At 43.8% G+C, this 23335-nt stretch overlaps 1 protein-coding gene across 10 annotated transcripts; it reads right to left on the minus strand.

The window, feature by feature from the left end:
* Positions 1 to 219: 219 nt before the first annotated feature.
* Positions 220 to 21972, minus strand: LOC135496592 (chromodomain-helicase-DNA-binding protein 4-like). Of its 10 annotated transcripts, none has more exons than XM_064785982.1 (34): positions 21751 to 21972; positions 20716 to 20850; positions 19548 to 19687; positions 19073 to 19207; positions 18608 to 18839; positions 18256 to 18398; positions 17071 to 17277; positions 16788 to 16931; positions 16092 to 16463; positions 15703 to 15899; positions 15213 to 15359; positions 14710 to 14824; positions 14161 to 14352; positions 13911 to 14047; positions 13255 to 13578; positions 12907 to 13080; positions 12599 to 12737; positions 12148 to 12397; positions 11614 to 11973; positions 11077 to 11231; positions 10586 to 10760; positions 9819 to 10021; positions 9390 to 9481; positions 8757 to 9102; positions 8124 to 8279; positions 7820 to 8003; positions 7522 to 7677; positions 6740 to 6959; positions 6384 to 6516; positions 5427 to 5527; positions 5036 to 5130; positions 4515 to 4838; positions 3527 to 3583; positions 220 to 1588 (listed from the first exon to the last, which is right to left on the minus strand). In XM_064785982.1, the coding sequence occupies exons 1-34, from the start codon at positions 21821 to 21823 to the stop codon at positions 1533 to 1535; spliced, it is 6069 nt and encodes a 2022-aa protein (XP_064642052.1). In that variant the 5' UTR covers positions 21824 to 21972; the 3' UTR covers positions 220 to 1532. The 10 variants fall into 10 exon arrangements, with proteins under 10 accessions (XP_064642052.1, XP_064642047.1, XP_064642045.1 ...); XM_064785977.1 differs by having other exon boundaries at positions 18250 to 18398; XM_064785975.1 differs by having other exon boundaries at positions 10577 to 10760; positions 18250 to 18398.
* Between the last annotated feature and the right edge of the window lie 1363 nt (positions 21973 to 23335).

The raw sequence follows: 23335 nt of genomic DNA on the forward strand, positions 1-23335 counted from the left end.
AATCTGGTCCAGAGCCTTTTGCCATCTTCAAGACTGCAACGCATGCCTACACAGCACCAACCTGCAGGTGTAATAGAATATGCTGTCCCTGAGTCAGAAGTCTCAAGGCTTTAGTTTCAATCACTCCCATTGCCAAGTGGTCTTTGTTATTGAACGTCTTCAAGCCAGCTTCATAGTCTCATCCAAGCATGCTGGAACAGGAACAAACTCGACGATACCTTACAGATACAGACAATGTGTATTTTCACTTGTTACAAAATATTCATTTAAATAAGACAAGGTCGTTGCCATGGTGACATACAAATACCACAACATTACCGAATCTAAATGCTTTTAAGTTAACCGGAACTTGTTGACAATAACATTCAAAACCAGATTCATCTCACAGGAGTGAAGGTACTTTCAATTTTGGTACTTCCAAGAATAAACGAAGACTAGTATTTTTTTTCTTGGTACTACTACCGAGGATCCAAGATTTCTGCCTGCTCAATGTAGGTGAATGTACAAGTTACTTTGTCTTACAATATTAAGAATGTCCCTGCAGTACCCTCTAAGTGTATGAAGACTTCAAACAACATTTGGCAGAAGCAGTCTTGAGACAATGAGAGCCCCACACGCATCATGTATATTCACTGCTTACCCGGATCCGAGACAAAATTGTGACCGAGCCTTGACGTTATTTTGGCCATAATGATGTACCCTCGGAGTAGAGAGCTATTGGTCAATTGTGAAGAAAACTAAATCAAATGGAACTTACAAATTTTCATAAAATACCCAACAACAACTCAGCTGTTAGGACAAATAAAACACATTTTATGATCTTCTTAATTTCTATGCTAACACCTCGAGGATAAAAATGAACCCATACTTGATGAGGCAAGCTTGAAGCCCCAGGGTATATAATACCCCAGAAATACCCCTATTTACAACCCTGAAGTGGATTCTGGTCAAGCTTTTACAAAGACGGTATTCACCCCGATGACAATCCCTCTGCAGTGACCTCATTCCGGCATTGGATGTCAATCCAATGGACCCACCAAGTTTAAGCCTGGGTCTGCTACCTCTCCCATGCCTGGCTTCCAACTGCATGCACTTTTCATTTAGGCACTTCTTGGAGAATCTTACAACATACACAAGTACGTCACTCAAAGACCGAGAAAAAACCTTTTTTTTGCAACAAGCAGTACAACCTACCGGCACTGCAAATTAGTGATCAGCTTCCTGAAGAAATGAACTCAGTCCATCATGCTGTAGTGTTTTAAAAAACTGGTTAAAAAAATGTCAGAGTGTTTTCAGTGAAGGACGTACTCCTATTCTTATTCTCGATCAAGTTCTAAAGTACAAATTTGATAGTTCTTGATAGGCTAGTCAAACAAGGTCGCCATGGATAGGTGAGGTAACAACCCACATCTCTCTCAATACAGTCCGCAGTTCACAAAATATTCAACGCTTGTTGTAGCACTTGGAAAAGGGGAACCCTGAAATCTGTCCAGATGCCTCCATACGTCTGCAGAAGAAAGAAGTGACTCCAACTACTCGTCGTCAATACATATCACGTCAGATTTCTTCTTTTCTTTATTATTTTCACCTGCAAAATAAATAATGAAATATTTAGGATTACATTCAATCAAATTCAAACCATCATTTTCAAAAAAGTTTTATCAGTTGTCAAACATCTCCTATATTTTCAAGTTCATATTTTGTCTAACTTTTTTAATTTCAATGTGATCCAAGAATACTCATTCCTGATTGAAAAATATTCTTGGTCTATTTTTTGAAAATACATGTAAAGCCCTTGAATTTCGCTTTTCAACACACGGACCAAAGATTCCATTCTGTTCCGAGATGTAACCGAATGCTCAAACCAGTGAGATGGAGAGTTTTGTTATTTCATGCAAAATGAATAAACCTATGGTTCAGAATTGGTCCATGCTCTTCTTCGAATCATCAACTACTTTCCGATGACTGCAGCAGCATTCCATGATGTAAAGCCCGGTCATAACGAGTGCAATATGTCAATTTGGAATTTAAAACTGGTGATGCAATCATGTTAGATATATGCAGGCTCCAAGCAATGAACTATTGTTATGCTACCCAATGTACATTTGTATGTTTGGAGTCTAAAACTGCTAACACCTTCATAAATATATTTGAGGTTTCATCAATAATTTGTTCAACTTGTAGAATTTACAAATTAGGCGAATACTGTGCCCCACCACGGGACAAGGTCTTGCCTCATGAGGAGGAAGTGGTGTCTTCTCATGATGCAGGGGGCTGAGCATTGCGACCTACGTTGGTAGCAAATGGCCCCATATTATTAACCTTTTCACCCCCATTTCCCTTTCTAGACTCTCCCAGCTAATGCAATGGAGAAGTCCATTCAGTAAAGTAGGGGTGTAATACATAATCTCAACAACTGCATGAGGAAGTGAACATGGAAGTACAAATCATGTGAATTCAGTCATACATGAATAGGATACAATACAAATGGTGAAAGAAGTGAAGTTTTCATTGACTTTGGGCAAATCATAAGCACAGGGCCCAGCAGTACGTACATGAAACAGATAGAGTCTTATAACTCGCCCACAGACAGACAACAAGTGTCTAATGATTCCACTTGCCAATATTCACCAGGAAAAAGGAAGGCAGTGTTCCCCACACCAAGAATAAATAATAATACCATTTACCCTTATGCTAATAAACTGCTGATAAAAGTTTAAACAAAGCTAACATGGCAATTAAAAACTATTGTTTTTGTTAATAGGCTTCCTGATGGAAAAATGCAAGATCCGCCTACCTAAGCTTAAAGTGTGTGTGGGGAACACTGATAAGTATAGAGTGGTTTAACATGATGACATCACCTGCCATTCTGGAGGGACACACAAAGGAACGCAAGCCCAATTGACCATGACAGTATTTGATTCAGTCAAGTCAGGTACATGTAAGACAAATCATTGTTCTGCCCTCCAAAATGGCTGGCCATGAAAACAGTATAAGTTATAAGGCCAAGCAAAAAGTCCATAAAATACAATTACCAACCAAATGCGGATAGCACTATCTAGAGTTGCCAGTGCATTACTTCACCTATAGATTGACAGCACGAAGAGAGGGAGGTGAAATCTGTGAAGCTTTGCTAATGTTTGGACTCATTATCATAATTTATGAAAAAGGTGGCACGGCACTGCAAAGTTTGATTTCCATGACCTCCCACAGGCAAAGACCAAATTGTGTCGGCCATAAGAGTATTCCTCACTGACGAGGAGACGATCCAGGCTGTAATTTTCTATTGAGGAAGGATTTGAGTTGGGCACACAATCCACTTTTCGGACAAACTAGAGTTACACTAATACAGTTCTTGTCAGTATGTACTCAACAAGTGGAATCAGATTCAGAAAGTCAAATGGGAACTTAAATACATGTATGTTCACAAATTTCAACTCCTCCGCGAAAGTTTTTTACAATTTTTGCAGAGCACCGACCACACCTAAAGTGACGTATGTTGTGGTAAGTGATAACATGTGTTTACCTTGAGGAGGAACTGACATTGGCATGGGGCCCTTCATAGCCAGGAAAGCAAGAGTACCTGAAAGGGCCACACTCAGTCTATTTAGTCCACCATCAGTTCACATCAAATGGCCTTTCTGACCTGTTGCTTACAACAACACCTAAGGGAACGGGCAGCAATCTTTCCGAGTCAAGGCTGGCCACCTCACCAATCAAGTCTCAACGCCTGAAGGCTAGGGTGTCCTTTTCTTGAGGAAGTCTCTGAACTGGACCCTTGTAATGACTATATCCACCTCCAATTTACATTTGGCTCATAATGATGAGGACATGCGAGGACATCAAGGAGCAACGTTAAGGTTTTTTAACCAATTGTCATAAAACACCTGACTGCCAACTGCCTGGCATGTGACTACCAACTGCCTGGCATGTGACTGCCAACTACCTGGCATGTGACTGCCAACTGCCAGGCATGTGACTGCCAACTGCCTTGCATGTGACTGCCAACTGCCAGGCATGTGACTGCCAACTGCCAGGCATGTGACTGCCAACTGCTGTTCATGTGGCTGTCATCCTGAAAAGAGGGCTTCTCTAGAGGGAACACCCTGGGACTGATATAACTGATGGCCACTTGTACCCCTTGTTACAGTTTTATATTCATGATTTTGGGGGGGAAAGCCAACATTAAACTGGCCAAAATTTCAATGTTATGCATGCAATGCATTCACCATTCAATTGGCCGCAAACATGGAATTTCATGGGGTTTTATTAATTTTTTTTACTGAACGACACGTTGTTGACAACAGTCAGGGAAGACACTGAATTTAGTCTACCGCAAAGTGAAAAGGAGCCATTTCACCAATTTTGCCTTCACTAACATTACCCTGCTCACAGTCTTCCATTTAAGTTCGCCAAGGAAATCAACATGCTTTATAGGCTTTAGCAGGTTTATCAGTTCCCAGAGTGTGGTGACTAATACTATTAAGAGAGTATAATAAGTGACTCTTACTTACTTGCCCCGTGCACCCCTGGGTGGTGCGGGACTGGGAATGGGGGACGCATGTTCGGGAATGTGCCAGGAGCTTGGTAACCCGCTGCAGATGACGGCGATGGCACCGGTGGTTGCATTGCAGCGCCCTTCTCCGATGATGCGCTGGTAGGCGTCACAGGTGGCGCGTTTGGTGCCCCCGCTTGGCCAGGGTTGACAAGGCGGTTGAGGATGTTGCGCTCAGACATCTGTAGGCGTTGGGTGACCGGTGGAATGCGGGCCAGAGTGGCAGGCAGGCGGCTCACATCTTGTTTCATGTCACTCAGAAGTTCCTCCAGTTGATTGAGAACTGAAAAATAACAGAAAAAGATTAAGTTTGATGATCAAAGCGGCCACACCTCCAATTGTCCAAGATCTGGAATCACATCTCACATCTTGAGGTCGTAGCAAATGCACTGTCACCTCACACTGACGATAGGACAAGGATTAAACTCAAAAGGTAAATATCACAAGATTATTCATTCTCCCCTCCTAACCCATCCTTACCTTTGTGTAAGACAGCATTAGCTGGTTTATTTCCTGCGAGCGATTCCTTTGATAAATGCTGGTGACTCTCGGCCAAACACTCCAACTCAGCAAACCTACAACAACGGAGAGAGATCATAAGAATCCTAAAAGCGCACTTGAAAGTTTTTACGAATCACCGATATTTGTGAAATCCAAGATGCAAAAGGAAAGACTTGGAAAATGGGGCAGTTTAGAATATTGGCTGAAGTTACAGCACCTGATCATCAGCCAAAACATGTGATTTCTTTGTTTCTCACAATGGTATCAACGTTGCTGCTAATACATACCTGTGATGCAATGATAACTAGAGCTCGCAAGTTACATGAAGGCAATGTGATGTGAACCAGAGGTCTATTATGATTGGCCTTACCTTGCATTGAGCGCCATCGCTGGATGGTTAGGATCTTGTGTGAGATTCAAATACGCCGCTCGTCTCAGCTGTTCTTCAATGACTAGCGCTTGCTCCAGCAGCTGGACGACAGAATAACGAGATTATCAATCAATCAATCAAGTTAATCAATCAATCAACCAATCAACCAATCAACCGATCCAAGGAGGATGGCCAATATGTCTGTTACTGGAAGAAGCCCGCAAGGACACCTTCGCATCAAAGACATTCAACCTGTCCTTTCTAAACATATTATGCCACATAGGAAACAAAGCCGAGAATATCTTTCAAGTTTAAGATTTAAGTTCCAATTGGATATACACGTACAATTTCATGACTCAAATAGGCCTATGTGGGATTTATCTATTGTTGGTCAACAGCATGAAGAGGCAGACTGACAATCAGTAGGCCTCAGACTGTGCTCATGACCATTTACTGTCCATGCCGTACACATAGTCCTGCAGGGTTTAGCTCCACAGAACCAAATTAGACATGGTCAGGTACTCATTTTCTCTGATTTGAACAATCATTTTCCAAATGTTGATACAGTGGAACCTCCCTTAGCGGACACCTCTCTATCAAGGACAACCTCTATATAAAGGACACTAGTTTTGGTCCCAAAATTGGTTGTTTCTTTTCAATTTGACCTCTCTTATCAGGACACCTATCTATTAAGGACAATACTTGTCAGTTCCGAAGGTGTCCTTAATAGAGAGGTTCTACTATACTTGGAAATAAGACCGAACTATGAAATGTTCTGAAAGTGTTAGTTGAATGCACTATAAGCAAGTTGACAGCCAACAGACTCAAGAACGTGCTTTTAACTTGTTACTCTCCATGCCATACACATAGTCCTGTAAGGTTTGACATTACAGAACCAAATTAAACATGGTTGAGGAAGCGAAGGGAAATGTCCAGTGAAGCAATCATTGTACACACCTTGAATCGCCTTGCCAAGAACTTGTTTTTGATTTCCAAGAAGTTGGTCTTGCCCTGTTCCGTCTTGAACGGTTCGTTGATGATCTGAAATCGGATGTCATTCTGGATGTCCTGCCAGCGACCATACCCGTGACTGAGAGGAGTTAAGGAATGCTTAACATTCTCGGGATAGTCACTTTACTGCCATTTACATGAATTGACACACTTGACATAAAAACTCTATTCTATATCTATTGCTGATAAGCTTTCAAAAAAGAAAATCTTTCAACGAAACTACTCAACTTCAAAACTAGCAATATTATCCATGAACACCCTGTACACATTACACCAACAGTCAAATAAAACAGAAAGGATACGTGACGATGCCTGCAAGCAGCCAGTAGTCATGACGACGATGCCACACCTCATGCTCGCGGCCAATAGAGAGCGCCCTCTGTTCGTTCTGCCAGAGTGTGTGAAGCTCCGTGAATCCGCCGTCAGCAATATTGAACATGAACTTCTGTTTCTGTTCCTCATTCTTGAGCTCCTCCTCAGTTTTCTCTGTTTTTACCACTTCCTTTTCAGGGACTTTCTCTTCTGAAAATGAGAGCAGAGAATGACTTTATTCTTGTCCAAATAGAGAGATTAGAATCTAAGGACTTCTCATTATCAAGACAAAATGTAGGCAAATGATAATTGACCAGAACCACAGAGAATAAGATCAAGATTAAAGACGTTTGCCGTTTGATTTCCATGCCGTACACATAGATCTGATCTGGAGGTCTAATCAGACCCAAATTAGACATGGGTCCAAGCAGTACAATCTGATATTTTCAGCCAAATATTTGGCAACGAAAAGTTGAGACACCCATCCATGAACTTCAGGAACACGTTAAAAGAGAAGATCTTGGTGACCAGGTTTTCTAAGAAAACATTAGGCAAGCCAACTCTTTAACCATCCATGAACGTTAAAACAGAAGATCTTGGTGACCAGATTTTCTAAGAAAATATTAGGCAAGCCAACTCTTTAACCAGCAATGACAGGACCATTTGTATTATCCCCAGGCAGTGACGAGGACAATTTGAATTACACACAGCTGCAGGTTTACCCAGAAGTTTCAAATGTCCACTTTCCAGTCTCCAGGATGAACTCACACACCTTTTTTGTCTTCCTTCTCTTCTTTCTTCTCCTCATTCTCCTTCTTCACTTCCTCCTCCTCTGTCTCTCCTTCCTTCGTCTCCTTGGTCTTTGTCTCATCAGTCTCTCCGTTCGCTTCCTCCTCCTTTGGCTTGGACCCCACACTTTCACCAGTCTCTGTAATCAACAATATAAACAGAGTGTAAGAAGGCACAACAAGTAGGGGCTTGGCTTGGCTTTATTCAAAGGGCGTTGCAGTCAAAGTAAGGTGTCTCCCCTAAGGTCACAAACACACAGTAGCCCAGCAAACTCCACCTACCCTTATCCGTGGTGGCCTCTGCAGGCTCTTCCTTCTTGACTTCATCTGTCTCCATCTTCTCCTTGTCATCCTTGATCTCTTCCTCCTCTTCTTTCACTTCCTCCTTGACTGTTGTCGCTTTCTCCTTGGGTTCCTCCGTTTCCATGGCTTCCTCCTTCCTTTCTTCTTCAGGTTCTTTCTTCACCTACAACAACAAGGATTCTTACAACTACAAGAAGTTGCCAGCCCTGAGATCAAATTGTCTCGACAACAAAACCATCACATTCTGACCCATCCAAAGAGTCAAACAAACAGATATCATTACCTCTGTCTCCTCCGTTTCCTCCGTTTTTTCCACTTTTTCCACTTTTTCTTCTTCTTTCTCCTCATCCTTTTTCTCACCATCCTCGTCCCCATTTTCTTTCTTCTCCTCGCTAGATTTCTCCTCAGTGGCAGTAGCATCTTTTTCCTTCTCCTTGCCCTACGAAAGTGAAATGAAATATAGGACTTTCCACAGAACAATTTGTAATAGCTTGCTTTACCAAGGGGCCTCATACCCAAGTGGTCAACACTGCGGGCTACTTGAACAGGGCCCGGGTTTGATCCCACAGAGGACCCAAGATTGTAATCCTGGATGAACCGGTGCAGATTTAAGGAACTAAAATTCTACCTCGTCGTTTGAATGAAACTTAAAACCGAGGTTTTTGGTTTCTGGTGTCTATGCCAGGACATGCATGAGGCCAAACCAAGCGAGATACATGAGTAGCTTGTGTAGGACTCCCCACCTTGGCCATAGGCCCTTCCCATAATAGTCAAGAATGACTGTGTGCAAGTCTAGAGAGATGACAAGTTTGAAAACTGGATTGGAATAACAACAGCTATACAAGAATGACAAGCAAACTTCATGCAGTGCAAAATAATAATAAATAAAATAAAAACATACATTCCTGTTCTTTACCTTCGACTTCTTATCCTTCTTGTCCTCCTTGTTACTGGCTGTAGATGGCGCCGGTGATGGCACCGCCGAATCCTTCCCGTTCTTCAACTTCTCCAAAGCCTCGGTGGCCGTCATGTAAGGCATACTGTGAGTACCATTGATCGTCTCAAACTCCTGCACTTTCTTCCTGACGAGCGACATGATGCCGATCCTGGTGAGGACATGTTGGCGGGAGAGGCCCTCGCGTGGGACGCCATCAGCGAAGGTGTCGGAATTGTCTGCGCCAGGTTCGCACAGATGGCGCATGAAGAGTGACACGTAGGCTTTGAAGACTTTCTCGGATTTTCCGCGGAGATCTCGAACCAACCTGAAGTTAGAAATGACAATATTTTTGCAGACTCATCAAGTGCTCACTGAATCCAACTGGTTTCAGTTACTCAAAGTGATTATTTTTATGACCACCAGCTCATATAGCCTGGACATTCATGATTCAAGCTCTCCCAAGTATTACACTTACAGGTCCAAGCTGTAGCCATACTCTGCTCAGGACTGACTTTCATATTTTTTTAAACAGCAATGATCATTCCCGGGTCAAACCCATGACCTCCCGATCATGCTCTAACCACTATCTGTGTGACTTGATTTGTAGCTTACCATTGTGAATTAAAGGCATCTTGTGGTGGCATACCATATCGCATAACAGCATTCAGGAAGGCTTTTCTTTGTCGGGCGTTAAATCCTAGCACCTACAACAATAAACAACAAAGGGGATTAATTCGACTCCAAGTGGATTATATTACTCAGGCCTCCAGCACCCATGGGTTGTTCTATATTTGTATTGTTCTGTATTGCCTTATAGGCACTGTGAAACCTTCAACACAGTGCCCCTAAATAATACAGAGTTTAATCTATGTCCTCCATCTGTGGGCAGTAACGCTCAAATACAACCCACTCAGCTTGGTAAGACAACAGAGCAGACGTCATATGTGATGATAACGACAACTACAGATACATGTACAAATATCCTGGCTGACTTATGCCTGTAGGTGGCTCTCACAATTTACAGTCCTCCATAGACCTTACCTCAATCTGGCCGCTGACACGAGCCAGCAGTGGCGGCAATGGCCGATCTCTCTCACTCCTCTCACCACGCCTGCGCCGATTCGTGTCCTTCCCTTCCTCAAAGTCGTCGTCATCCTCCTCGCCCTCGCCTTTGTCGCCCGTGTTCCCGCTGAAGTCGGAATCAAAGTCGGAAAGATTCTCGTTCCAATCGTGGTCGTCGTTACCTTATAAACAGAACGACGAAAAGAACATAATGAGCGCGGGAAATAGACACGAAAAATTCACAAACGGGGGAAGCTTAAACTTTGTCTCTGACTGTTATCTCCTCAGAGATGAGAAAGTAGGGTTAAGTGTCTTGCTCAAGGACTTGGTTATTGATATCCAAACTCAGTGATCCCTGGTAAATGAACTAAGAATGAAAAATTATTCTGCCGACATTCACAATACATGTGCAGGGAAAATGTACAGTGTGTCCTACAAATAGGAAATGACAATTTAGGCGTCTGCTCAGAGAAACAATTTCTAAACACAGAAAATTTTTGCACAAGACACCCTGGTTCCTTTTTTTTTGGACACACTGTACACAATACTAAGGCTGGGTTTACACAGAAGTCATGATGATTGACGATGATCCCGTTTCATGATTAAGGTGAGAACAAACAAGGTTTGGAAGTGATCCAATGGACGTGAACCATGAGACATTTCAAAATGACTTCCAAGTAGACCCAGCCTTAGCGACGGAAAATGGGAATTTTGAGAGTAGTTTAAAGTGTGCTTACGATTATTACCTGTCATGGCGTCGTTATAGTTGACCTGTTTACGCACACGTTTACCCTTGCCGAGCGTCCGTGCCAAGTCCTCCTGCTGCTGCTCATAGTGATGGCGGAGGAGTTTCTCCCAGTAAGCGGGGTCCGCCGAGTCCACATCCTGTTTGATGACTTCACGTTCAACCTCTTCTTCCTCCTGAAAATATAGGCACAGGTTTTTAGAACTAACAGTTCAGCCCGTCTGACCTTGAACTCAATTCTGACCTTGACCCCAGGTTTGAGCAGACGACAAGGATTTACACATTTCCTAAAAAAACAAGCTCCGTAGATTGGAAAAAATTTGAAGAAAACTTCAACATAATTTCATCAGTTTGTTTCTGAAGATCTCATCAGGTTTAGCAGCTCACATGGCATGTTCTGCCTGAACTTGGCCAAGTACGACAATGATGGGAATCCATTGGTGATTCATTTATCCTCAGCAGAACAGACCAACCAGAGCATTGGTAACTCACCTCTTCCTCTTGCTCCTTGACCTGGTAACTAGCCACCTTGAAGGAGCTCAGGTAGTCGTTCATGGCCTCAGCCTTCTCCTCCTGGCCTTGCTGCGACCGATCAAGAAGCCGGCTGATCGCTGCGTCATCGTAGACAATCTTGTTCTCATCACCCTCTGGAAATGATAACAGAGATGATCAGTGTCGAGAGGAGCAGCATAGCCCAGTCATTCAGCACTATTGGCTACCATGGGTCCCAGGTGACAATCTGGAATCTATTATTTTGGCTAGCTACCTTGCAAATGGGCCTAAGTTTGAATCCCATGGTGAGGCCTTGGTAAAATATCCCTCACTTTCAACTGTGTAGCCTGCACATGTAGTGGACTTGCTAATTTCCAGGAAAATTCGAAATAGGGATGATGGTAACGTCTGCCAACTGTCAACGATCAATTTACAAGCTCAGATTTCTGATGTAAACCATCTACATCACAATATAGATATTGATGGTAGGGGAAAGACCTTTTCAACGATGGCCACATGGAATTTAAAACTATTTACCTTTATTATCTTCCGCTGCGAAGAGCTCCTCCGTACCGAACTTGAGGATCTCATCCAACTCATGCTTGGACATTGCCCCACCTTTCGCGCCAAGACCAGGCCGCACAACTAAATGCGTCAACATCATTTTCTTCTTCGCAACATGAGTGATCCTCTCCTCGACGGAATTTCTCGTCACGAAGCGGTAGATCATGACCTTGTTTGATTGGCCGATACGATGTGCGCGGCTGAAGGCCTGGATGTCGTTGTGGGGGTTCCAATCGGAATCGTAGATGATGACCGTGTCAGCTGTGGCCAAGTTGATACCGAGACCACCAGCTCTCGTGGAGAGGAGGAAGACAAACTGGGGGGCATTAGGAGCTGGAAGACGAAAGAGATGCAAGTTTAAAACACTGTAGGCCACACTTAAAACAAAGACAAGTTTCATCACATTCGTGCCAAATCGGAACTCATTACTGTAAACCAGGACGTTTCTGGGACCAAGCGTAATATTACGATCCAACATCAAATCTTGAACGTCAATACCACACTCACCGTTGAACCTATCAATAGCGTCCTGCCTCGTCTGCCCTGTAATCCCACCATCAATACGCTCATACTTGTAACCTTCCGCCTCCAAGAAGTCCTCCATGATGTCGAGCATCTTGGTCATCTGCGAGAAGATGAGCACCCTGTGTCCGGTAGCCCGCAGCTTCGTCAGCATCTTTGAGAGGAGATCCAACTTGCCGCACGCCTTGATGAGGGCGCTGCCTTCGTACGCACCGTTTGATAACTTGGGCGCTTCCTAAACAACAGAATGTTAACATTTCATGACAAGTTACTCAGTCAAGTTACGGCTCTTTACTCTTCAAATGACGACATCTTGACCCTTTGTATCAAAGTCTACAATCGGTTAAAGCCTGATATGCTGCACCACTGAAGGGTTCATCAGATACGGAGCTCATTATGGTTTCTGTAAAATTAAGTATTCAGGAGTATCACTCACACTGGAGGCAGCCGGGAAAAGGTACGGATGGTTACAGCACTTCTTGAGATCCATCATGATGTTGAGTAACGACACCTGGGTGCCACCGCGGGCGTTCAACGCATCAAAGTTCCTCGTCAAGATGTACTTGTAGTATTTCCTGAAATTTTTGGAAATTGCCAAAATAGAGAGGTGCAGAATTTTTGCGGTTTACAGTATGAAAATGTTGGTCGCTTCCCCCGGGTGTAAAACCGGGCCTTCCTGCTTAGAACCCCAGCAACCCATGGCATAAAAGAGTCAATAACTCCAAAGATGAAAACAATACTCACTTCTGCATTGGACTGAGTTCAATTCGCACAATGAACTCGGACTTAGAAGGAATGCCCTTGAGGACGTCTGCTTTGAGCCGACGCAGCAAATGTGGCCCCAACATGTCGTGCAGCTTCTTGACCTGTTCTTCTTTTGAGATGTCCGCAAACTCGTCCAGGAAAATCTGCAAATTCCTGAAAAATACACCATCAAGATATGAAAAGTGTTTTTTCAACATCAGTGGAACCACAGAGTTTAATCCTCCAAAAAATGGAAAAGTCCCATCCCTGTTCAACAGAACACTCGTTATTACTGGTACTTTCTTGTGTGTGTCAAATTAAAGGGTTAACAGTCTTTCCTGAACTCACATGAAATTCTCCGGACTCATGAAGTTGAGAAGATGGAAGAGCTCTTCCAGGTTGTTCTGCAGTGGCGTCCCAGTCAGGAGCAACTTGTAACCGATCTTATAGTTGGACAAGACGCGGAAAAACTTGGACTGGTTATTCTTCAATCTGTGTGCTTCGTCTACGACCAACATGGCCCAGTCGATGGATCCGAGAGTTGCTGTGTCGATGCTGATTAACTCGTACGATGTGAGGAGGACATGGAACTTGACAGCGGAATCTTTACGCATCTTGAAGGCCTTCGACCCACCACGAACTGCACCATCGTCAAATGAAAACTCATGTTCTCTGAAATAATTTTTGAAAATTGACAAATCGACAATGACAGTACTTGCTGGTCTATAGTATGGATCTGCTGGTGTTAATTGCATCAGGGTTCACCCCTGCGGTCTCGAGCCTTCAGGTCGGTAAAAATCATCTTGTGTGATCTGGTGACTTGGAGCAGCCACTCACGCAGTTTCCTACAGGACCCACTTTAGCAATGCCTAGTCGGTAGGAAGGAACTCACCATAGGTCACCAAAACAAAGGAGACGAGTCTCATTCTTACACTTTAACACGACAGATTTCAGGTTACCGGACTTGCAAGAATGACAGGTCTGTATCTGGGGGACTCACTTACCTTATAACAGCCCTACAGTCCTTGTCACCACAGTAAGTGACCACGTACAGGTCAGGAGCCCAGAACTCAAACTCTCGCTCCCAGTTGATAATGGTCGACAACGGAGCACTCACCAAGAATGGACCTTTACTGTGTCCCTGGAATGAAGGAAATGAACGTCACCTATTGGGATGTTGATACACTATTGGCTGTACTGAAGATGAGGTTGTTTGAGGGACTGGACTGGCGCAGACTTGATAAGAAATCTCACCTCCTTATAAAGTGAATAACAGAAGGCAATCGTCTGGATTGTTTTTCCGAGACCCATCTCATCGGCGAGGATCGTGTCGGTGCTGTTGGCCCACGAGAATCGTAACCAGTTGAGGCCCTCCAGCTGATAAGGATGAAGCGTCCCGCCGGTTTCGTCAATATATGTTGGTTGAACTTCATACTTTTTACGCAACTGAAAAAGAAGTAACAAATTTAGACAAAGTAATGAAATAGACAATGAAACTTTAAGGTCTTGGACCCCTGGTCGCCGAGTCATGAATATGACACAAGACAGAAAGTCAATCTTTAAGGTCATATTATACAACAGAGCACATTCGTTACGCATGATTGACTGTCAAGACTGCCATTCTATTATAATTTACAATACATGTGATTAAAATGTATTCATAAGGCACCTTCTCCATAGAGCTATACCCTATACTACACTATACGCGAACAATGGCTTCACAAAGGGTGCATGACCATGAAACTATTGTTCGCGTATAGTATAGTATAGGGTATAGCTCTATGGAATAGGTGCCTTACTTACGTCAAGAGTTGGCCGAGAAGGTGGTGCCTTGAATATGGTGTTGAGCTTCTTCTTCTTCTTACCCCCCTTGCCTTTCCTCGGCCGTTCATCGTCAAAGCCGGCACACATTAGTCGCCTGAAACATTTGAAAGTGATACACCATCATGGAATGCTCATCAGCTTGAGCTTGAAGGTGCTGTGGTCTATTTCACGAGACAATGGCATTCGGATGCTTGGAGATTTCACACAGGAATTCAACAGTTGAGCAAATTTTGTATTATTTCATCAAAAACATCTTAGTCCGAGTATCTAAAATACTTAGGCCTGAAATGGACAATGGACCAAAAGCGAGCCATTTACAGCGGAATATTGACAACTTTTGGGATTTCACCAAATGCTGAGCTGGACGTAAGCATAAATGTCCATCATCACCTTGAAATATGCAACACTGGGTATAACCAACTGCAGAATGGAATGTGCGTTAGTTCAGTACCCAAAGTTTATAATGCCGGTAAAATATTTACCTCAGACCCCAATAGTTGTCGACAGCCGCCTGGAAATCGGGGATCGTGTCTTCTTCATCTAGGTCGCCATTCTCCCACGTAGCGAGGTCGTACGGCAGCTCCCGCCATTTCACCAGGTACCACTGTTTTCCGTCCTTGTCAACTTTCCTGAAATTAAGAGAAGAATTTTTCAGCAATACAACATTCAGTTTGACCTGAGGCGCTCAACAAGCAAGCGATTTTGATCACTGCAACCAATGACAATAATCCTGCTGCAATGAGTGAGAAAAATATCTTGTTTCGGGGTCAAACACAAAATCGTTGAGTTATACATTGATCGTAAGTCGCAGTGATGAACAACTCTTATCGCATACCGATGTCTGCAACGTAGCCTTAGATCTGAAGTCAGAGTTTGGAGTCGGGGAAACTACTTCTTAAACACCTCCCAATACAAATCACGGTTCTACAAGAATCCAACCCTGACCAGACCATCAGACCGCTCCTCCCTTACCCGTGGTTCAGAATCCGATGGATCTGTAGCCACTCAGGCCGCACGCCATAGCGATAGAAGCGCTCTTCCAGGTTGTGTGGATCCTCCCTCTTCTTGTCTCGGCCGCCGTAGGAGCTTCCGTCTTCGAGGGGCGGTGGCTCATCCATGTCATTCTTGCGCATGTAGAAACGGAACGTTGTCGGATGGTAAACATCCAGCTGAAATATACAAAGACAATGGTGATGAAAATACCAAGATTGAGTTGAACCCTAGGAAACTCTTCAGTCTGATCCTTGGGCCAACGACAGTCACTGGGCCAATAACACAATAGGTGCCCAACCATAGTGGCACGCAAAAACGATCATCCCGCCTTGGAGGAGGGATACTCCTGGGAGAAAAATTCAACTTACAGCCAATTCACTGATCCATTGACAATGCCAGTAAGACATGTCATGCCATCGCACAAAAAACTCCCTCGTCGGCCGATGTGCACTTTTCTTCTTTGTCGGACTGTTAGGATTGTGGTCCAGCTCATCTTCCACTTTTGGTGGGTCCGTCCATCGCCACGTGAGTATCTTATGGACACGACCCTTCAGCGGCTTACAGGAGCACCGCGGACAATGCCAGTCACCATCTGGAACATTTGTGATTGGCGGATTGAGACAGTGGACGTGGTACGCCGATGGGCAGTTGTCGCAACAGAGGAGTTCACCACCGTCTTTACAGATGCGGCAGAATTCCATGTGTTCATCATTTTCTGGTTCTGGTGGCCCTTCTTTCTCCTGAAAATAATGAGACATGGAATTAGCATGACTGGTACCAGTGGCATCTTTAAAACGCTTCATTTCACAAACAGGACTCGTAATTCACTGAGGCAAATGCCTGCTCTCTTTGCGTTGGCCCCCTTAAGATTTCTTCCCTCACAAAGGCAAATTCATATTCATTCTTTCCATTTTCAATATGTCCTCATTCTTTTGAAACAAATTTCAAGGCCTACATAACGTTTGACTAAAGAACTTTAGAAGACAGGACACGACAATTACAGACATCTCAGCTGACACGCGAGGCAAGATAAAACGATGGCAGGTAATTCACAGTCGACTTACACAGTGGGGGCAGCTCCATTTTCCCTCTGGTGCCTCCTCCAGCTCGGGGTCTAAACACACCAAATGGTACGCCCTGGGACACGTGTCGCACAAGATAATCTCACCACCCTGTTGGCAAACCTCACAGTAGTCCTGGTGGTCAGTCTGCAGAATAACATGAACAATATTTCTCAACAAATCAATCACAATTAGAGAATTTGATCTGAAAAGAACATAGAAAATCCATATAATGGGTTACAACCTTTACTCATCTCAACCTGTCATAAACTACAAACCCACTCACCTCATACCCCTCCGCGTCCGGATCAGATGGATACTTATTCGTCCGTTTGGTTTTCTTCTTGGCGCCATGTCCACGGCCGCGTTTGAATTTATGCTTCTTGGGCGCCGCCGCAGCCTCGAGTGCTTTCTGCTCATTGATGATGGCCGCTTCCTCGAGCTGCCGTTCAAATTCCTCATCGCTTGTGTTGAAGCCCTTTTCATCTTCCTCCTGTTAATGATAAGACACGGGTTGGGTAGAGAGGATCGAAAAAGGTTAGTTACCATGCCAAGACTAGGAACAAGAGGGGCCAAATATCAACTTGGATCAGATAGTGTCTGCATCCAATTGTCTATTGCCACAGTCGAAAACGCTTGGAATCACGTCTGTTGTGCTGGAAAGTGGTTCACAACATTATTTTCTGTAATGATCTGAACCATTTTCTATTGGACTATATATGATTACCGGGGTATATATAAATGAATATGATTTTGTATCCGGCTCAGCAGCGCATGATACCTTACCCTGGCTACTTATCAATGCGCTTGCATAACCTGAGACAAACATTGGAAATTTTGTTCCAATTTTCAACTGCCAAATGTGGTAATGATTCTAAATTCTCAAAGGAGTACAGTGCATGGTCGCCCCTATGGCTGCAGAACATGATAATGATGATGATGATGATGATGATGATGGACTAACCATAACAAAAGCACGAATGAAAGCCAAAAAGCCAAATCAAGGAGAGACACAAAGGCAAGCATACGTTTAAGCCAATGAAAAGTACAGCTTGAGGAGCAGTTGGATTACGATGATTATGATGATGATGATGATGATGAAGACGCATTAGGTTGGACAAGGTATTGAAATGATGAAAAGTGTAAATGATTGTTAATGGCAATACTGTTAGCGATGAGGGTAAGGAAAATCTACAAGGCTGGTCACAAAATATACCCCCTGAAATATATTGCGTTGTGTTTGTGAGACAGAGACTTCAAGTAAATTTCGTCTATTTCGACATCATTTTAGCAGTCGTGACTTATTTCTGAAGTATTTTCGGCCCGAGTATGGAGCCTGATTTGAAAACGATAGAACAACTGGTCTACCATGTAAGTTTGTAATATGACAGTAGACCTTTTAGCGAATGGGGATATTTTATGACCAGGCAAACTAAGGAAAAATCAACAGAAACGACATCCTTACACCTACAGAACTGGTCTTCTTCTTCCTCTTCTTCTTGGTGATCTTGATCTTCAGGGGCGCGACAGATTTCTTCCCAGGACGACCTGGTTTTTTCTTAGCTTTGGCTTCTTCCCCAGAGTCAAGTAGTTCATAGTCTTCAGCATCAATGGCTAAATGATGAAAGAAGTCATTTTTATTTTGCTGAAAAAAGTTCTGTATTGGACTTCCTGGCATTTTCTACTGTGCCACTTGAGATATCAAAATGTATTTAAAAAGAGATTTCATCCCGACCACGGTGAAGAGTACATCTCCAGGCCTCGCATTTCAAATTTATCTGGCTGACGGCACAAAATTTCACAACCATTTCCAGACTACTTACTCGTATCATCGACATTATCCGGATTCATTTTGACAAAGTCCCGCCATTTCGCTGCTAGCAACGTGACGATCTTTGCCGGAGAAGCTAACGGATTCTCAGACTCGATCAATGGTTTGATATGGTCGGAGAACGACCGGTATGTCGTCAACTTTTCAAAGTCATCGTCGGAATATTCAAGTTCGACATTTGCGATGGACAAGTCGGTGCAAATCTCTTCAGACGATCTTATATCCTAAAATAAACAAAGTTGAATTTGAAATTGAGACAGGCTAAAGTAAAACTGGAAACTTGCATCCCCTCTGTAAGCACACACTCTCTGGTGAGGTAACTGATTTTGGTCTAAAAAATAGGACAAAATTGTTTGACACGACCTTCGTATTAACCAGGAAAACTCTCCATTTGAGAGCATTTGTTAGTCAGGGATTGCACGACCGCAAGATGGCAAAGTGAGAAGTGAAAACAAACCTCATTGAGCTGGGATAATTTGTCGACCTTTCCCTTGCGTTTCTTTTTGGAGGGGGGTTCAGGTGTCTCGGCCACATAACTCGACTCCCCATCCTCAGCATCATCAAGGGCAGGGATCAAACTGTCGATGTCGAACTGAAATACGAGAAGCATGAAATAAAATTTTTGATTTGTTGACACAAACATAAGTGTTCCAGAAAAAATTCAGACGATAGTGAATTCTGAATTCAAGCAGTTCAGTCTCGACACAGTTGGATTCTCCCCATTGCTTGCCCTGGACCACCAAATCAGCAATGTTACTAGGCAGGTTACTTCAGTGAAGCAATTGCCCTGGGGACAAGGAGAAGTTCATACGTCTTAAACTTGTAGGCCAACTGTCCATACAGGTAAGGTCACGGACAAGCAGACATCTTGGAGCACTTCCCCTTACGTCAACTGCGTATAAAACCTCAAAATCGACCACTTCTCTACTCACGTCGCCATCTCCTTTACTCTTTTTCTTCTTCTTCTTCGACTTCTTCTCCTTACCATCCTTCAGTTTGCGCTTCTTGCCTTTCTTTTTCTTCTCGGGTTCGGACATCGCCTCCTCGGCATCTGCGGCATTCTCGTCATCATCTGAAAGGTGCAGCGACGTTAATAGTTGTTGCTGTTGTTTATGTCAAGGGTTGCACTTGCACAGTTGCCATGACATCATTAAGTCAAGTTGAACCGATTGAAGTATGCGTCAAATTTAGCAAGACAAATCAAGTCCTTTTGTGAATACTAAGTGCCCAGACTCTCCAGTCTACGACGGGGCCTAATTCAATTCGCTTGCTGTGCGATTACCTCCGAAAGGCTCCTCTTTAGCGGTTTGAAGAGAGAGAAACTCACTCTGCTCGTAAGTCTACTCTAAGCAAACATGAAAATGAGTTCACTCGTGTCAAAACCTGCATTGGATTGAAATGAAATGCAAAATAAAAACACCCACCAAGTCTACAGTTTACAATCTACTAGTTTAGACACACCAATATGATGTCAATACAACAAAATCACGGACATGACACTGACAGTGACAATGAGCTGAAGCCAGGAATCAGACCAGAGGAACCAAGCTCACACGCGCTATGACGACAGAGACAACAGGATAAAAGAAAATAGGATGTGAAAGAACGAGAGCAGTACTTTCAATAAAGGACCACAATTGAGAACATTGCATGAGTTTACGATATAACATTGGTTTTGTAATCCCTCTCCAAGACATTCAAGTTCCTAAGTACTCGTACTCCTGCTTCAAAAACCATTTTTAATATACTTTTCTCCAAAAATGGCCGTACAGGTACATGTATGGTTTAATCACAGAGTTTCCACCTAGGGGTTAACTTGTGGGTATTGTGATGGTAGAATCCACGTTTTATTCAAAGGCTGCTAGTGCTAAAGTGACATGTTTGCAAAGCACATACTGATTTTGAAAACATAGAGTGGGGAAGCAGTCGGCAGAAAATGTGTAGATGGTCACAAGCCGCAATGATTCAAAAAGAAAAAGAAAATCAAACATAAGACACTGGGATATAAAACGGATGCCATATTTCTTCATGCACACGGTAGGATATCGCAAACTAAAGCCACCCATGCTAAACTGGTGAACATTTTTATTTTATGTTTACCTTTTTTCGCCAGAGCGAGAGGCGTGGGTACCAAAAATGATTCCTCCAAGTTGAGGCAAGATGATGCTGGTGGCGAACCTGGCGTTGCCGAGCGAGAGGGTGTATGAGATGGTGGTGATAGATCTTGGGTCCCCTCTTTATGATAGGCAGAGGGAAAAATATAGGTGTGGTGTTAGAAATTTCATGAAATCACCCAGCCTAATTTTTTCATAGAGACTGTTTACCGGTATATGATTTGGTTAAAAGAAATGGAGGAGTCCTGTGGAATACGATAAGACATGTGCCAGGGTACTTGATTGAAATAGCTTCTGGAGGTCATATTTTTGAAATGACTCTTTAATACTTGGTACAGAGATCTTTCTTCGACTTTGTCAAATCCGTCTATCATTTCAGAATCTCACAGTCACACAACCTTAGGCTTCTTTTTTTTCATCAGAAGTAAAAGTTCACAACAAAATGATGTGGTATGAAGGTAATTATCACCCAAAAAGGAGAAAACCCACACACAATACATCTATGTACACTATATACATTGTATACAGCTTATGTACACAAACCCACGTTGTGCATCGATGTATGCGCATGCGCATTCCCTAATTATTCAGCTTAAATATTTAGCCAGATATATAGCCAGGGATGAATAGTTGAAATAAAAATCAATTTTTATTGAACTGCCAAAATCATAATCCTTCGAACAAGACTTCTGGCGTCTCTGTAGATAGTTTAGAAGATACTGGCATCAAATTTTTCGGGGAAAACCCCATTTGCACGAAATCGTGGTTATTTACAAATCGGTATGCAAATGAACAAAGAAATGTGGACCCGGCGCAACCCCCATCCACAGCCAGCAAAATGCATCATTTACCACCATTCTCGCCCGATAAAAAGGACAGGAAAACGAAGACAAGTTAGAAGGAATAGTCTGAAACAGTTGTAGAAGTTTGCAACATTTGTGGAACGACCCAAGACTGATATTCTAGGAAACTTTGGCGCGTGTTGTGGTAGTCGCGAAAACCGAAAAGATAGGAAACGAACCTTCGACAGCGGGGTCAGCAATCATGTCATCTTCTTCGGCCGAATCGTCAGTTCTGCGGCCCGGTCCAGGCATTTTGCCGGCTGATATTTCCTTATGTATTCTTCAACTTCACTCAGATGGAAATAAGTCTGGCAGAATTTAGTGTCAACGCCAGAAAAATCGGTGTTTTTGATTTGCTGGGGCCACTGGCTCACCCCCACAACTTACAAAAAAATTTGGAGAGTGGTACTGATCATGCGCACTGTGACGTCACTAATTGATTCGGGTACTAACAATCTAACTAACCACGTGGTCCCAATTAATATAAGTCAAGTCGAGCAGAACTTCAACTTGAGCTGTGAATTAACTATTGCAGCCGAATCGGGCTACCCAGACTCATCATCCAAGTAACGTTAGTCTCACTGTCTCCAAGGATCAGGCTGGATGTGATATTGTCTCCAGGACCAGGCTGGATGAGATATTGTCTCCAGGACCAGGCTGGATGAGGTATTGTCTCAAGGACCAGGCTGGATGAGGTATTGTCTCCAGGACCAGGCTGGATGAGGTATGGTCTCAAGGACCAGGCTGGATGAGGTATTGTCTCAAGGACCAGGCTGGACGAGGTATTGTCTCAAGGACCAGGCTGGATGAGGTATGGTCTCAAGGACCAGGCTGGATGAGACATTGTCTCCAGGACCAGGCTGGATGAGGTATTGTCTCCAGGACCAGGCTGGACGAGGTATTGTCTCCAGGACCAGGCTGGATGAGGTATTGTCTCCAGGACCAGGCTGGATGAGACATTGTCTCCAGGACCAGGCTGGATGAGACATTGTCTCCAGGACCAGGCTGGATGAGGTATTGTCTTCAGGACCAGGCTGCTGGATGAGGTATTGTCTCAAGGACCAGGCTGGATGAGGTATGGTCTCAAGAACCAGGCTGGATGAGGTATAGTCTCAAGGACCAGGCTGGATGAGACATTGTCTCAAGGACCAGGCTGGATGAGGTATTGTCTCAAGGACCAGGCTGGATGAGACATTGTCTCAAGGACCAGGCTGGATGAGGTATTGTCTTCAGGACCAGGCTCGATGAGGTATTGTCTCAAGGACCAGGCTGGACGAGGTATTGTCTCAAGGACCAGGCTGGATGAGGTATTGTCTCAAGGACCAGGCTGGATGAGGTATTGTCTCAAGGAACAGGCTGGATGAGGTATTGTCTCAAGGACCAGGCTGGATGAGGTATGGTCTCCAGGACCAGGCTGGACGAGGTATTGTCTCAAGGACCAGGCTGGATGAGGTATTGTCTCCAGGACCAGGCTGGATGAGACATTGTCTTCAGGACCAGGCTCGATGAGGTATTGTCTCAAGGACCAGGCTGGATGAGGTATTGTCTTCAGGACCAGGCTGGATGAGACATTGTCTCCAGGACCAGGCTGGATGAGGTATTGTCTCCAGGACCAGGCTGGATGAGGTATTGTCTCAAGGACCAGGCTGGATGAGGTATGGTCTCCAGGACCAGGCTGGATGAGGTATTGTCTCCAGGACAGGCTGGATGAGGTATTGTCTCCAGGACCAGGCTGGATGAGGTATTGTCTCAAGGACCAGGCTG

This window comes from Lineus longissimus, chromosome 12, assembly GCF_910592395.1.
Source record: "Lineus longissimus chromosome 12, tnLinLong1.2, whole genome shotgun sequence".
NCBI classification, from domain to species: Eukaryota; Metazoa; Nemertea; class Pilidiophora; order Heteronemertea; family Lineidae; genus Lineus; species Lineus longissimus.